Source organism: Myiozetetes cayanensis, unplaced genomic scaffold (assembly GCF_022539395.1).
Source record: "Myiozetetes cayanensis isolate MyiCay16 unplaced genomic scaffold, myiCay2020 scf1, whole genome shotgun sequence".
Taxonomy (NCBI): domain Eukaryota; kingdom Metazoa; phylum Chordata; class Aves; order Passeriformes; family Tyrannidae; genus Myiozetetes; species Myiozetetes cayanensis.
This window is the reverse complement of record NW_026086604.1, coordinates 122,140,684-122,158,105: the sequence shown is the minus strand read 5'-3', so window position 1 is coordinate 122,158,105 and position 17,422 is coordinate 122,140,684. Positions and strand designations below refer to the sequence as shown.

Below are 17,422 nucleotides of genomic sequence, written 5' to 3'. Positions count from 1 at the left end.
GGAACTCTGATTAAGGTAGAGGGTGGTCTTTTTGTTTTGAAATGAAGGAAGTGCTCATTATGCAAGGATAAATGGAAATTGAAATGATATGCAGGCATGCACTCCTTCAGAAATGGACTTTTTTAAAAAAACAAAGAGGCAGGGAGGGAGAGAGAGGGAGCCAGGAGTGAGACCATTAGTGTGTATTGTTCTAATGTCCTCAGGATCACATAGACTTAACACACAGCTGCAGCTTGAGGTCATTGTGGTCCTCCCAAAAGAAGAATATAGAAACAGAAAAAAAAAAAAAAAAAAGAACTTAATATTACTGTGTCAGTTCTGAGTCAATCAAACCGGTAATTCCAAACTGCAAAGGAATTGCAATGTTCATAGTTCTTCCTAAGGTCTGTGTTAGGCAAGTATGACTTGAAGACTTTTACTAGGTTTTAATGTCTAGTTCATAAAATGTCAATTTGAAAGGGGTGTACATGTCTCAGCCCCCATTAGACTGCTGTTTTCTTCTGATAGAAGATATAGAAAATAGTATTTGGCATTCTAAGCATAGTTTTACATGACATCTTCAAGTGGTCAAAATTGCTGTAGCTGCCCAGGCTTTCATTCACACTGTTTTTAGAAGCTCAGTGTACCAAAGCCTCACAAAATACGCCATCCTATAGTTTATCAACACATCTTCTTCACTAAACCAACTGATACTTCACAAACTTTTTAGACACCTAGTCACAGTTCCTACCGTTCTTTTTACAGTAAAAAGCACATTTTAATAAGTAGTTTTTGCTTGTCCACATATTCTATGAAGTCTACGGCATTCTGGTATTCTCCACTAGATGGAAAAAAATAAAAGGTTTGCAAAACTACCAAGATCCATGTGCCTGAGGAGCCTCACTCACCACGTCAAAACACCCCTTCCAAAGAAGCCCCTATACACACCCAGGATACATTGCGTGCTTCTAGAATATGCCATTTTTTGCTTGGCAGGTAGAAAACCCCACAGTTCATTCAACTCTCTTCACGGCTACATTGTAAGACCACATATGTCCAACAGATTTTTTTTGTATCTATTTTTAGAAGGACCAAAGTGGGAAACATTTTTTTTCTGCTTGGTAAATTTAAGTGACTAATGCCCTCAGTTCACCAGAATGTGTAAACATACACCTAACTTCAGGGGTGTTTGTATCAAAGTACTATGACTACTTCAGCTGTGAAGTCCTGGCTTCACTCAATAGTTAGTTTTCACTTCAGCTTCCCAAGATTTCATTCATCTCCCAACATACAAAATTAAAAGCATACTACAATCATCATAGGATCATAGTCTAAGAATTACAACTCACAATAGTGACAGAGGATACTGAAGTGCATCTAACGTAGTTTATATAAAGCAGCATTTGTTCAGACTTACTTGCTAAAAATAATAGCTTTTAGAGATCTGAGGGAATGCAGAAGGACTTTTAAAAGCTTGAAGTAATCTGTTTCAGTTTTAGTTTTTCATATCCTATTTGCTATAAAATAATGTTCAATCAACCAATTTTTCTTTAGTCCAAGAAGCAGCAAAAGAAAGGAATGGAAGAAGAAAGAGAGGAAGAGACAGAGAGAGAAAGAGCGAGAACAAGAGGTAAAGAGAGAGAGAGAGAAAGAGAGAAAGAAAGAAGGAAAGGAAGGAAGGAAGGAAGAAAAAGAAAGAAAGAAAAGAAAAGAAAGAAAAGAAAAAAGAAAAAGAAGAAAAGAAAAGAAAAGAAAAGAAAAGAAAAGAAAAGAAAAGAAAAGAAAAGAAAAGAAAAGAAAAGAAAAGAAAAGAAAAAAAGAAAAGAAAAGAAAAGAAAAGAAAAGAAAAGAAAAGAAAAGAAAAAAGAAAAGAAAAGAAAGAAAAGAAAAGAAAAGAAAAGAAAAGAAAAGAGAGAAAAAAGAGAAAAAAGAGAAAAAAGAGAAAAAAGGGAAAAGAGAAAAGAAAAAAGAAAAGAAAAGGAATCACTTGGTTTCCAGTCAGGGTTTCATAATCCACTGTGTTTTATTGGTTTAGTAAAACTATGCTCTTCCATCATAAATAAAAGATTTGACTCATCCCTTTGAGATTGTTTCTTCTGTTGTTCGGTCAATTATTTCTTTTCATTTATTAAAGAAGTATAGAAGAACACATAGGTTCAAGTACAAGATAACTTTTCTTTCACATAACCATTAACTTTTCATGGATGTTTTCTTCTGTTCATGTGTTTTAAAGGCCCCTTTTCTTACCACTGCAGGGTTTATTCAGCACAGGTAATTTTCAATACAAAGTTCAGACTGCTTTCTTACACTGAGCAAGAAGCTCCAGGGACTTCAGACTGCTCAGCATTCAGTGATTATATTCATCATTGAACAATAAAATATTGAATAGCAAATTTCCAAATATTATTCCAGATTTCACCTTTAACATATGATTACATGCCTGTTTACTAATATGCACAACTCTCAGTCAAGTAACTCTCCCCCAAACTGTTTCTAAAAATTCACACTTCCATGTACAAAACAAGCTCACGTGAATAGGAGGTGTGTTACTGTCTTCTATAGGCCTAAGATCTCAAAATAAAGGACATCCTCCCTAATCTACAGTGAACATTATATCTTTAATATCACTGATGTTAACAAGTAGAACTTTGACAACCTAAGTAGTCTATTTATAATGTTTAATAGAAGACTTAAGAAGAAAATTTTCATATATTACAGTGAACTGTCTACTACTATATCCCATTATATTAATGGGGGTTTTTCCCACTTTGCATGATTCATTGAACTCTAGGATACAGTGATGCAACTCTGCACTAGTGATATTACAGATATATCTATAAAATTTTCAGACTAAAATGAATAACAACACTGTAATTTAGATTATTGTCTACTAAAAATATTATTTTAAATGGATATAGTTTAGGTAAACTTATCAAAGTACTTAGATTTTGCAATATGTGTTAATAAATAACAAGGACAACACACACTAGAAAACTAAGACTGATGGCAGCAGTGTTTTTTAAACAATCGTTCTTTTGCCATATTTTCCAGTGGAAGAATTCAAGACAGCATATCACAAAAAAGCATAAGCACTAGTGTGGCTAACTGGTCTACCTCCTTCTCCCAAGCTACACTAGGCTTATAATAAGAACTCACAACTTAAAATCTGGTCCTACCGAAAATCAGTATGAGTTTTGTCATCACTATCTTCCTGGTAAAATTTCCTGTAGCATGTTTGTTTATAAATCATTTATTTCAATAGTTGGGTTTTTTTTTTTTAGTGATTCAAATACTTAAAATACAAGACTAGGCTGCGTGCATCCAGCACAATTACATCAGGTTTATTTTTGAATTCAGACTTTCATTAAATACAACAGAAAAGCAGCTGCCCAGACACTCAGCGCAGAAGTCAAGAGACTTCTTGCTGTGCACACCTCAGTGGCCACACAAGCTCATGCTGATAAAGGTGATGCGACCGCCCTGCTGAGTAGCGGGAGGAAGGCCCTTTCTACGTGGTGGTTGTGCACTGTCTCGCTCCTACTCTGCCACTAGCAGGGCTTGAGAAAATGGTGATGCAGATCTGCAAGTCTTTAAAGCCTACTAAAAAAAAAACCCAAAAAACAAAAGCGGCATGTAGGCACACAAAGCTTTTCATTTAATAGAACTTACAGCGCTTTGCAAACGGAAGGAAAGAACTGGTATGGCCATTGTATAGGTTGGGGAAACAGTCATAAAAGGACAGGGCGCAGGCTCGAGACAAATCATAAGGCTGGGTTCAGTGCCCAGCTGTGCGCAGATGTAATGAAGTAGCCTCAAGCACTGTTTATCAAAATTCTCTAACACCACACTATTTCACTTAGAAATCATATTAGCGACATATGCAAGTATTTATATTTAAAAAATATGACTTTCCTTTCGCATCCTTTCAAGTTGCATTCTTAAGTATATTAGAACAAGGAGACAGGGTAACATAGTAAAACTAAGGATGGGACCCAACCCCACCATTACTACATTTTACTGATGGATTTAAACTTTGCTCAGTCTAGCAGATGAAACCAGATTTATTTCCCTTCCTTTCTGGAGACTATCAAAATTGTTTGGTAGAATACATTTTGCTACAGCAACCATTCATACTGCCAAGTAATAGTGTCTTTGCTGAAAGCAATAATCCAGTGAGCAATATTAGGGTATTACAGACAGAAGCAAAGATAATGTCACCTTCCCTTGAATTTCAAGACAGAGAGCTCAATCCTTCTCTTGAGGAATTCAGAAATACAGCATATCAAGTTATCACATCACTGAAGAAGGAGTATTTCCAAATGGTAAGCTATATGAAGATTAACAGGCTCAATTGAAAAGCATCTATTAAATAATTAGCATGTCTAAAAATGGCAACAAGTCTAACAACGACAAAAAATCAGAATCCTATTACTTACTTTACAAAATACTAGAGAAGTGTCACACTAAATATGTTAGGACAAATTTTATCCTAGGTTGTTAAAACCAATGTAATTAAAATTCAATGTATATACATAACACTCAATTGGTATTTTTCAAACAATCAGGCAATCCTAATATTTCATCAATAAACATCTGCAAGAATTTTAAAGCATTTGTCTTTCTCTACCATGTAATTGAAGTTTAAAAATGCTAAAAGGTAACTACAACTATGCTTTTTAAAATTTTTTTAAGGAAATTTTATCCAGATATTGCCTGAATGTTTGAATCTTTCATCCCCATGTGTCCATATCTCCATATCTAGTCCCACTCATCCAGACCCTTCGGTGACTTTGCTTTGAAGAGTCAAAAGGATCCTTGATAGTGCTTATTACAAATAAAAAAAGAGTAACATGGAGTTATATTTCTGTGTCAAAAATTTTAAACAGAATAGCAGAATTAAGCTCCAATGGCTTTAAAAACCTTGAGCACTTCAGTACTTGCATTAGAGTCAATGGACTCTCTCACAAAAACATTTGTGCTCCAGTGAATGTCTGGATTGGGCCCCCGATGTTTCTAAAAGGGCGGATTGGCGGGGAGAAGAGGAAGGGGGAAAGTATAAATCCTACTGAATCATATATACAAACAGACAGAAATGCATAATTAGAAGTTATACTTTTTTTTTTTTTTGCTTCTTTGACTAGAGGCAAAGAATTCTGAGATTGTATCAATAGTCTTTTGAAATTTTAGTCTTAGAAAAATTCCCAATTATATTTCCCAAGAACGAAAGTGAACTTCTTGCAATTCATCAAGTAGCTTACTAGTAAGCACATCAGTCTTGAAAGTTTTCTCCTAAACATGTGATTATTATTCATCAGGTTTTGAAATTGTTTCATTTATGAAATCTATAGAAGTCCTTTTTTGTTGGTTTGTTTGGGGTTTTTTATTTATTTATGGATAATTGATGCTTTTATACTGGATACTAGACAAATTAACTCTTTCCAGAAAACTAAGTTTTATTATGTATTTTTTCTCACTTCCGTTTTTAGCCATGCTGAAAAGCACAGACATATTGATGAATCAGTTACACAGTGCTTTTTGACTACAAGTGTGCAGCTCATTTTTCTTACTGACGTGTTTCAGAAACCAATCAGAAGTCCTCAAAACTCAGGATTTCACAGTATTTATAATCATTTATCAAAATGACCTGCTTTTTGGAGACCATTTCAAACAAAAACGTATGATTTATGATATTTAGATGTGTTTAAAATAAATTCCTAGGAGATATAACTTTTTACTGCTTGCATGCTGGGAATAGGTAGGTTATAAAATGTTAAAACTCTAGGAAAAAAAAGAATATTATTTTCTTTTCATGTGATTTGTCAATGAACAAAACCCAGCAGAACAGCTATTGAAACACAGGATTGAACTACTGAAACAGTGGACTCCTGAAATGCTTTTCTAGAAGTGTTTCTAGATTATATTATTGTAAATACAGTCTGCTAGCCTTTCCTTGGAAATCTGTGCCAAATAAAAACATTTTTCCATGTCAAAGTTGGTTGTGGTTTTTTTTTTTATAAAAAGGATTCCCATACCTTTCTCACTGGGGGCATGTGTTTAAATACAATAAACTTTAATTGGAATGAAATTTACTTATAGTATATATTTATCTGTATATATTTATATGCTTAAGAACTCCTTCGACAGTACTCAACCTCCCCCTGGTCTTTTAGCATAGCACAGATACTTTTTCATCGTAGCATTTTAGGCTTCTTTAAGGCTACCAGATTCACTCTCTTTTCGTATTTTTCAGTAAACCTAGATTACACTTCCTGTATAGGCATTAATATGCTTTTCTCCTGACTGAAGTTTTAAGAAACCTTGGACCCCAGGAACGCAACTTAGAAAATCACAGTAGTAACTTTGCATTCAATGTGTTCAGCATCATCTGAGAATCAAAACCTACTCTATAACAAACAGAAATAAAATGGCCCCAAAAGTCACAGGCAAGTAATGAGAAGGGAAGACATTAAAAAAATCCAAAATATTCCATATAGAACAACTTGTACCACAAGGCAACAAAGCACTCCAGGAATATGTTTTGTGTACACTCAGCATGGTTTTCATCCGCACCTCATTAGCACACAGATAATTCTGATCATTAGTGCACTTTAAAATAAGTTATTTTATTTGTAACCTATCCTCAAATTTAGTATCATCTTTTTACTCCTACACCCTTGACATACGCAGAGCTAAGTTACAAAGACGAGGATGCAGATGCCATTATTCACTGCAAAATGTTAACATACAAAGATTTGTGTATATCACTCCTCAACTTGCAGAGTTTACTGGCCCACTTCTGGTCAGTAAACTGGTCTAGTTTACTGACCCACTTCTGGGCCTACGCAGGTTGAAAGGAATGTTCTGCAGATAATGGGAGAGCAACTACAAAACCTGGATACACTGACAGCTGTAGCATGCAGGGGTCGATGACTAAGTAGGCAGTATTTCCCAGTCCTTTATGAGAACAGTTGAAAATTTCACCCTGTTCTGTGGCAGCCTATTCAATATCTTCAAAGGGAACTTCCCAAACTGCTTAAAACCTGGGTTATGGCTAAAGAAAACTGTAAGTCAGTTTATAAACTATCACAAAAGTACATTTCACCTCACTTTCTCACTCCCCAAAAAAAGTACAACAGAGCATAAAGGAAAATATTTCTGTATCGTCCCATTCTCCTCCAATATGTGAAGTCCAGGAGAAAACACACAGTCCATCATTTGAAATTTTGCTTGCCCTCTGGATTTTTGTTTGTAATTAAAAAAATTATACTCCCACCATCATAACAAGTAAGTAAAATGGGATATCCCCGCTGGTGAATTTTCAGAGTAGCTACATGGCTGAGCAGCAGTTACTTATTTAAAAGATAAATTAAAGAAGGAAAGATCACGTTTTACTTTATTTAAACTATCTGCAAACTCAGCTTTATGATTCAATGTTTCTGATCTTAAAACATAGAGAAACAAAAGCAGAGTAGTGCAAGAAAGGGGTAGCCTAAGGTTAATTCAGCCCTGAAATGCGGAACAGATTCAGTGCTCAAGAAAACACTGAACATTCTGTGGCTTTAAGTGAAATGCTTCAGAAGAGGAAATATATGTGTAAATAATCAAGAACATTAATAATTGTCTCAGAATGCTGGCACTGAAACTTAAACAGTCTCTCTCTTTAGTTACCTCTCAGTTATTTACTATTAGGATTTTTTACAAATGTCTATTGAAGTAGTTCCAAGTATGATGAAGGCATAGACGAAATTCTTTAAAGCACAGTAATTTATTTAAAAAAACAGATTAATGACAAATAAAGGAGATGATTTTTAATCAACTGAGGGGCAATTATGGACCACAAATATAGAAACACAGTGACTTAAAAACAGCTCTTGCTGCCATACATTAGAAGGGCACTAAATATCCAGGACCAGAGTTCAACATTCATAAAGGGGTGGGCTTAAATGTTCAGTCTAAAACTCGGGCTTTTCCTGAAGAAAAAACAAAGATACAGCAGCTACCCAGCTGTTGTCAAAAGACAACTATTTCCAGTTTGAGAGATACACAGTTGTGTGAATGGCCATAATATTTTTTTCTTAGTGGAAGGGAAAAGGAAATATTTACCTGCCTTGATCTTCAGAAAGTCTTAGAAAGTGAGAATCTGAGTACAGCACAAGATAAATGTAACCATGGCTAAAACTCGAACCCTTGTCCACTAATCCAGTGGAAGGTTCCAGTCACTTCAGGGTAAGGTTTAGGACATTCCCCACTGGTGTTTTTTTGGCTTGTATTGCAAAATGAAATAAACAGAAAGTGATTCAGATACTTCCCTAACAGTGAAAGGGACTGATTTCCCTTTTTCCTTTAGCTTTAAATAGACTGACAAATACAATAAATCCTTCCACCGGCAGGCATCCAGTTATTTTCCCAGTAGTAACAGGGACTACTGATACACATCACAAAATCACATAATTCATTTTATCTCATTGAATGTAAAGAAGACAAAACAATAGATTTTACCAACACTGTTTTAACTATATACAGCTTTTAATCTAGGGAAGAGTTTTCTGTGTGTATACCAGCTACATAAGATGAAATTCGGTTAAACACGCTCTAAACTGCAAAACTTTTTAACGTAATGGACAATTAAGGAAATTATGGTATTCTTGAGGGTCATTTTTAAAAATGGTTTCTGTTGCTTACCACTTCACCAAGCTTACAACTTTTTGAATGAAAGAGGTGACGGTTTCAGTTGTGAACTTCATAAATATTTGGAAAAGCCTTTCACTTTCTCTTCCGCGATAACAAACAATTTGCTACGCCAGCTCTCGAATTTTCAGTCTGTTGAGCCCTCTCATTTTCAAGTGTCTCCTGCCTGTCTCAGTATACTTCTAGTGACCCCCAGTTTATGTGTGCCCTAACGGAAGTCCCATCAGTCGCACTGCCTTCGCCGAGTGGCTTTTGTCAGAGCAGGACATTGACAGGCTTTGCTGCTTTAGAAAGCAGAGATAATGTCAAGTTTTCTTGCATGTTCTATGACGGCAAATCATCGCCCTGTACTGGCGATGGATGTAGACTGGATCTACATGTTTTTATGTTCACCTTTAAGTAAGAATTACAGTGATTTTAAAATCAGATGGCTCCTTTCTTCCCTCCACCCCCTCCACCAGCAAACTGAAATTAAATGAAATAAAGCAGTTTTCCTAAGCTCCCAATCACTCGTTTGCTTTACAGACTCCAAATTTTGCCCCTTACAAGCTGAGGATTTGATTCAGGATCACACAAATCCTACAGCGTAGCAAGGCATTAGCTCCTCTCCCAGATCCCTGCTTCCAAGGCAGCGCTTCCAAGCGTTGTGCAATCGCCTCGGAGCCGCAGTTAGCTCCGTGGCGAAGGGGCGGAGGGGAATGAGCGCGCTGGATTCTGAATTTTGAAGCAGAGGTGTCGTATCGGTCGGGGGGAGGGGGCAGCGGGACCAGATGCTTGAATCCACACGAAAACTACAAACGTTTCTCTCCTTGGCTGTAGGGAACTCTCCCCCACCACCACCTTGATTTCATACTCTATCACGTGCTGGATTTTTTCTTTTTATTTCCCCCCCTCGTAGCCCCAGTAAAGCTTGCGGTAGTGATGGAGATTCCGAGAGTGCGCTGGAGGGAAGGAGAGACCCGGCAGCCCGGTGTCAGCCGGCGGCGAGACCACGGCGGCGGCCGTCGCTGGGCCGGACGGCCGAGCCAAGCTGGCCCGAGCCGGGCCGAGCCGAGCCAAGCCAAGCCGGGCCGGGCCGAACCGAGCCGAGCGGCGGCGGGTACGAGGGACCCATCCACGTCCTACCCCCGGCACCCGCAGCCCGGGGATCCCGCCCCGCTGGGGAACGCGCGAGTCTTTACCTGAGCTGTCGCTTTTCCTTTTGCCGGACCTCTTCTCTGTTTCCACCGGGGACAGAGCCTGCCTGCCATAGTCCCCTGGCGCACACGCTGCCCCCGTGGGGGTGTTGGTGCCCAGGCTGGAAGAGTTCGAACACAGGACGGGGGGGCTGCTGCCCAGCTCCGGGGGTCCTCCTGAGTCCGGCTGAAGGCAGAGGCTGTGCCTGGCCGCGGCGGGAGGAGACGACATCTGAGGAATGTGCCAGTTCGTCTGCAAAGCCTGGTGCTGCTGTTGCTGGTGGTGATGGTGGTGGTGATGGTGATGGTGGTGGTGCCCCCTATGATGCTGGCTGGCAAACATGCCCTCCTCATTGGGGTATCCCGCTATTATGCAAGAGGAAGAAGAAGAAGACAGATCAGGGTAGGACATGTGGTCAGATCTTCCATGCAGGGCAAGAGAAGACTGGGAGAAAGGGTGCAAGCTCTGCGCAGTGGCATGGGGGCTGCGCAGGCAGCCAAAAAGTGTGTGATCCATGGCATGCAAGTCTCAGGTTCCAGGCAGGAGAGTTTAGGAAAGATCCAACTTCACCACCCTTTGTCAACTTTCACTGTAAACAGATCGGGGCTGGGATTTTTTTTCCAAAACGGCACCGACAGACTCTGCAGCAGGCAGCTGAGCTCAGATAATCCAGGTCTTTAGCCCTAGTGGCCAGTCTCCGCTGCATAAACACTCGGACCTAGATGAGCCGTTCTCAGAGCTGCTCAGATGTCAAGAAGTGGGAGAGGTTGAAGCCAATAGAAGGTGGTCCCAGAGAACTGCTTGAAGGGGGAAACAGCTTCGAGAGGTTATAAATACAGTAGTGTGTAATGTGAGCTGGGGGCTGGCTCAGCAGCACAGCACTGACCACATGCAAACTCCCTCCAAAACGCCAGCGCCGTCCCCGCGCCGAGTCGCTCCGTCAGCGGGCGGCAGCGCTGCGCGCCCGCGCCCCGGGCGCCCGTGGCCGTGCGGGGGGGCGGCTCCGCGGGGGCGCAGCCCGCCCGCCTCTCCCTGCCCCCGGGCGGGCCGGGGAGCGCCTCCCGCCGCGGTGCCCGCCGGGGTTGCCCCGGAGCCGGCGGGGCCGCCCGCGCACCCCGCCCCGGGCGGGGGGCGACCGTGCCCCCCAGTCGTGCGGCCCCCGCAGGGCCATCACCGCCCCGTCGGGTCTGACCGGACTGCTCGGGGCGCTGCCGCCCCTCGGGGGCAGCGGGCGTGGGAGCGCAATAAAGACGTGAGGCGAAACGCGGGGGTGACTCCGGGGCGGGCGTGCGGGGACCACCACGGACTTGTTTCCCCGGGGGCTCGAGGGCGGTCGGCAGCGCCTCACCTGAGCGCCCAGGTGCGAGAGCAGCGTGAGGCGCTGAGCGGGCCGGAGGCCGGGACCGAACGCCGCGGTTCCTCGCGCCCAGGGTCCCGGTGTGGGTCCGGGGCATCCCCCCCCCGCTTCGCCCGTGCCCACGGCCCCGCACCTGGGGTGAGCGCGGCGCTGCCCCGGCTGCCCGCACGCACTTCACACTATTCCCCACCATCGGGGGCTGGTTCTGCAACGAACCCACCGGCGCCCACCGTGCCTGTAAATCTAGTTGCAGAAAAAGAAGTTTCCCTTCTTGCCCCCTGCCCTTTCAAAACTAGAAGTCACGTAATTTTTATTTCCTGTATCTTCATTTGCTTCGTTGCAGTCTGTAGTAGATCAGGAAAGACAACCTGGACAGCCCGGGCCTGTCTTTTTTTTTGTCTTTGTTGTCCTTTTTTTTCTTTTTTTTTTTTTTTTGTCGTGCGTGTAGCAGAATGAACTGTATCCATGAACGCGGCTCATAACTGGTTTAAATCAGGATAGAACATTGATTATTCACTGACCAAAGACGTGCCCACTGTGGAAAGGTTTTGTTCTCACCCCTCGATGTACCTTCCTCCTCCTCCCCTCAAATCAACATTAAAAAAAAAAAATTAAGAGGAAGAAAAGGAAAACCATTGCGTTTCTGCAATTTCAGTCTAAATTCTTGGGTCCATGTGCGAAAGATAAAATGAGTTTCAATTGCTAGTGGAAAAAAATCAGCAATTGTATGAGATTTGCAAGAGCTAGTTTCTTAAACGGAAATTGAGTCCTATTTTGTGGGAAATTAGTTTTGCAGACTTTCTAAAAAAAAAATCTAAAACTTTTGTTCAGCAGCTGCTCCGGTTTTCTCTGCAGTTTCAGACTGAGCTGGAACCTGCAGCAGTCTTTCGACGGTAAGATTTCCCCCCTTTTCTGACATCTAACGCTTTTTAAAACCTGTATTTAGATTTAACTGTAACAACGCGGTCTTTACAAAGAGAGCAGAGTCCAAAGCAGAAGTTGCTGCCTCTGTGCACCGTTCAAAACTTGATATTTCTTCAGAATAAAGGAAATATACAGTTACAACACTGATGAAATATTTCGTGCTTTTCATTGTGTTTATCGTTTCAATATGTGCTCTAATATTAGAAGAGGGGAGTACAAAGAAATCTCAATGGTTTAACCCCTCTTGGGTTTGGGAGCTCGCCGGGCTGCCAGCACAGGGGTGCTGCTGCCCATCACAAACCAGGCGCTGCCATGAAGCAGTAACTGGGAGACAGCGACCGGCGCGGTGCGTCGCGCCCGCAGCGGCCCCGCCGGCGGCCCGAGGGCTGCGGGGGCGGGCGGGCGGTGAGGCCGGGCCGGGCGGCCCCAGGTGGGAGTTCGGGGAGCGGCGGCGCGGCCCCCTCGCACCGCACCGCACCGCACCGCACCGCACCGCACCGCACCGCACCGCACCGCACCGCACCGCTGCCCTCCGGGGCTCTCCAACCTGCTGCTGTCCGTCCGTCCGCCCCGGCCACTAGGGCGAGACCCCGTCGGGGGGGCCGGGGACGGAGGGGCAGGAATGCCAGGACCCCTCCTTCAAGGGCCGCTGCCGCTGCAGCCCTGACACTGCCACTGCTGCGAAGGGGTCGGGGAAGTCCCGAACCCCAGCCAGTGTAAAAATGCTTTTTCTTAATTCTAGGGCATGGCCATGCAGGATTTCTCGCACATGATAAAAAAATTTAAATAAGTGAATCACAATGAAGAAAGTGAGAGGGTGCGAGGGGGAGGAAGAAAGATTGGGTTTCCAAGAGAAATAAGGAATGGAGCCAAATAGAACTTTTTCGAGAGAGGTAGGAGAGGCTCCAAAAGGTGAAGAAGAAGAAAAAGAAGACTGCAATAGCAAAGCTATAATGGCACAGCTTAGTGTTTGCCATTAGATTAATAATCAAATGTGAATATTCGGGACTGTGCTTCCCAGGATTTCTGAGTCCCCTAATAAGTTCACAAATCCTACATCAAGTGTTCTTATTACTTCTTTAATAAGAGGTTTTAAGCACGCAAGAACTAGAAATGCAATTCTGTACAGAGTTTTATGCTTTCATTTTAAACTATAAAAGGAGAATGCAAATATAGGCAACTGATGTTAAGGCAAATAAGCAGCTTCAAATGTTTACTGAAATGATTCAAAAAGTTTCTGTGCGGAGTTATCAAATACCTATGGCTATATCATACCATCCTTTGTAAAACAAACAAACAAACAAACAACTTTTTAGTTAAAGCTTCAGTGCAAAGTTTCTCAGTGAAACAATTACTGAAGAAAGTGTAAGCAGTTATTACCTCTCGATATTAATGATTGAATTCTTGTTTGTATTGTATTTTTTCTGAATGTGTGTTTGACCTACATGTGGTACAAAAGCATAACTTAAATCAATGCCAGCAAGTTTGCCCAAAGCTTATAAACATCAAGTGAAAAAATAGAATGTTTTAAATATGTGAAAACAGTAAACTGTTTAACTCATAAAAACATCTGGAGCCAACACAGTTTGGAACATCATTTATATTTTCATGTATGGGCTACTATTTGCATTCACTTTGTGTATTTTACTTTTGGTGGTGGGTTGTTTTGGGGTTTTTTAACTTACAATTTACGGAGAAAGAGATCATACAAAATTGACCTGAAAGAACCAATATACAATTCCTCCTCTTCAGGACTTTCGTAGTCTTGTTCACTTTTTATGTTGGAGACTGAAAGGACTGTCTTCCTGAATATTTATCAGAATGTAAGTAGGATTCTTGATTAGTTCTTTCTAGTGCGTGGTTTGCGTATTTGCAGTATGCGTATTACAGTAAAATCAGATAGTCATACTTGGGGACCACCATTTGAGTGGTACAAATTGTCGTAACTTACCTGAAGTCAGTAAAAGGATGGCATTTTACACCATTTAAGAATATTCTTCTTATTTAAGAGAAAGTTTACAAATATGAATTCAGTTTATTTTAGCCAAAGTTTTTATTGTACCCAAGAGTCTACCAAAGCAAGAGGACGAGGTTTCATTCTACTGTAATTATGATCAGTTCATATTTTTCCATGGCAATTTGGTGAAGGCAGGCATAATTTAACCTTAGAGTCAATGCAGATTCACAACAGATGCACGGTTATTTTCAGCCTTTTCTTTTTTTCCATTATTTTTGCCTGTTTAAGTCCCTTAGAAGCAATATAATTCGTTTCTCATGATACCTATGCTACAATGGAAACCCACAGATATAGGCAATAATAAAGCCTGGGGATTATACATCATTACAGAGATGCTTGAATGCCTTAACTGAAAATCACTGCAAAGAAAATTAATAATATGTTGACTGAGTAGTCAGAATTATTGAATCCCTGACTACTTAAAATTGACGATAATCACATTTACCATTCATAAACCTATGGTATACCAGTATCTTTACAATATTTCTTCATAAAACCATCATTTTCTGAGAAATTATACTACCACAATGCTTACCACATAATTTTAACATTGCATTTCTGTGGTATACTTCCATTTCACTCTCTATAGCACTTACATGTGCCATGGTTTAACACTTATCAGACACAATTTTTTCTACAACAGATCTATAAAAGCTTTAAACCTGAATCCATATTTTAGCTACTTCTCCCATATACATATGGTTTTTCTTCTAATTTACAAGATCCTCAAGTATCACAAATTTAAAAGTTATGCCAGCAATTTAGTATATTATAGAAAATTGTGACTAGCTATGAGGCCCTCACTAAAAATGATGTACAAGTCTGCACTGCATCATTAAAAGTTATTTGAATTGCCAGCCCACTGTAACCAGTAAAATGTCTTATGCCTCCTATTTAATGTAATAAACTCATGAAATATCAAAATTGTGAAAGTACATGAGGCTTCACACCTGAACTATGATATTTCAGGAATGTTTCTAGAATTTGAACTAGGGGAAACTTGCATTAGATACTCAAAAGTCCCAGTACAAATGATATTCAAAACTTTAGGGTGTGTTTGTTTTTAATAGATAATTTATTTGCAAACTTGTACAATCTTGAACCATCTTGCACAATACTATTTGTTTCCCAATCTGCATGTTATATTACAGTTTAACAATTGTTTTATTCTTTCTAGTATTATCTCCACTTAAGAGTACTTGAACTAGAAAACAGTTATGACAAGTTTTGTAGGGCACTTTAATAATACGTATCTTTAATTTGTATTTAGAAATGCATTCAAAATGCACATTCAGGCAAGTCAATGGTGCCTGAAAAGTATGTTTTCCATTTTGTTGTCTCCAGATCTTGACAATTACACACTACCACTACCCTCAGTCCATTCTCCTATTAAAATTACTAATCACAGAGGAAAAAAAGGCTTGTATTTTTACATAATAATCGGTTTTTATTTGATACAATTCACATTGAGGATTTTGATCTGTATATGAGTTGAAAAGACATTTTACCAGAGTACCCATCAAAAATGCAGACACCGTTGTGCATGGAAGAAAGGCGGAGTGTTCTCATCACTTCATATTTCTAACGATGCTTGCTTCTTACTGTGCTGCAAAGTTAATATTTTGCTGATTATACTTCAAGTCTGAGTGACGCAGAATAAAAAATACAGATGATTGAAATCTTTGTGCATCAAAAGATTTACACTATGACTTACACCCATTTACTGCGTAAATACACAGTATGCTTACATTACGGAGACTGAAATGGAGAAAAAACCTACCACCACCTGAAATATTTATTGTCCCCTGGCTGACATTTCCAAGTCCTTGCAGAATCAGCAGCAGGGGGCATATTTCATAATTTTGCCTCCATCAGGGGACATTAGGAGAGTGATAAGTCACTAATTTTCGTCATCTCTTTTACAGGTTAATGAGTAAAATACTACCCTTACAGTGTGCATTCATAGTAATTCCTTATTTTCTCTGCTCTGGAGGGAGAAAAAGACACATATGCATATATCTATGCATCAAGAATAAATAATTATAAAATATCTAGGTTTTTATAGCTGTTGGGATTATGTTATTTACTTTGCAGGTGTGTATGCTATGATTTATAGTGTGATGAGCTTTAGACTTGGAGCAGAAACCCCTAACTAGCTAGTATTCAGAACAGAAAGATATTCACTGCCCTGCAGAGCTCAGGCTCTGTTCATTTCACCAGTTTCACATGGGAGTAATCCTGTGTTTTTACAGAGTCCTTTTTGCATTCATGGTGATTTTCTTGACTAGAAACATTTTCAGGATTGCAATCTGCAATAATAGCTGTAGGAAAGAAAGACCTAAAAATTGGATGTACTTTTTAATGCATAACTGCATCATGAACCCCAAAACCTAATATCAGATAATGCTAACAACAGGTAGGAGAAATTAAACGCAAACTAACAATTATTTGAAATCATAATTTTACACTAAACTGAGAGGTGTTTTAGATGCAGATATTTTGGTTTGTGAAAGAATGAAAAAAAAAAAAAAAAAAAAAAAGCTAGATTTCCCTAAAAAGATACATGTCAAGAAGTGCTTAATTTGCAGATAAAGTCTCAAAGGTTCTGATTAAGGAAACTATTTTTAGTTTGCAGGCATCAATGACACTGAAAAAAAAATAATAGGAAAGTTCTTAACTGTCATGAAGAAACACTTGAGTGACATACTTTGAGACTGACAACTTCCAAACGCATGTTTGCATAAACTCATTTTATATTTTATTTCACCAAAACAGAATGCAGCTTTACTGGTGAGCTGGGAATATATTGTACTACTTCTTGAAAGAAACCTTTCCAATCTATTTTTAGTTGTCATGCTTTATTAAGCATCACACTTGCATGTCCTTTGATAAAATGTGATAGTTCTCAGGTTGGGTTCAATAAACTATTCCAGCAAGGGACTATCTTTGAGGCACTTTCACATCGTCTAAGTTAATATATGGATTTTGGAGCACTGAATCACTGTAGACACCGTCCTCTCTTGTTTAATGCATTTCTCATATATTTCATTTAAATTAGATGCCCACAATAAAAGTGTGAAGCCCATTTATTCCTATGCCTTCTCTTTAAAATGAAAAGTGCCTAGCACTGTGGGTTTGGTGAAGCTCAGCTGTAAGAAGAGGTGTATTATTTGGAATACTTTTCAGCTGACTGAGACACAAATGCAAAGTGCAGCAATGTGGGGACACTGTCTGGATTTGTGTTATTCCCTCATAGGTAATTTATCCATGAACTTTATGCA

At 40.0% G+C, this 17,422-nt stretch overlaps 1 protein-coding gene across 1 annotated transcript in view; it reads right to left on the bottom strand.

Moving 5' to 3' along the window:
* The window catches only part of MEOX2 (mesenchyme homeobox 2), a 53,101-nt gene extending 42,431 nt beyond the window's left edge, over positions 1-10,670 (bottom strand). The window contains exon 1 of the mRNA XM_050332813.1: positions 9,849-10,670. Within this exon, the coding sequence (XP_050188770.1) occupies positions 9,849-10,359 (511 nt within the window). The 5' untranslated portion in view covers positions 10,360-10,670. The remainder of the gene's footprint in view (positions 1-9,848) is intronic.
* Positions 10,671-17,422: the final 6,752 nt, after the last annotated feature.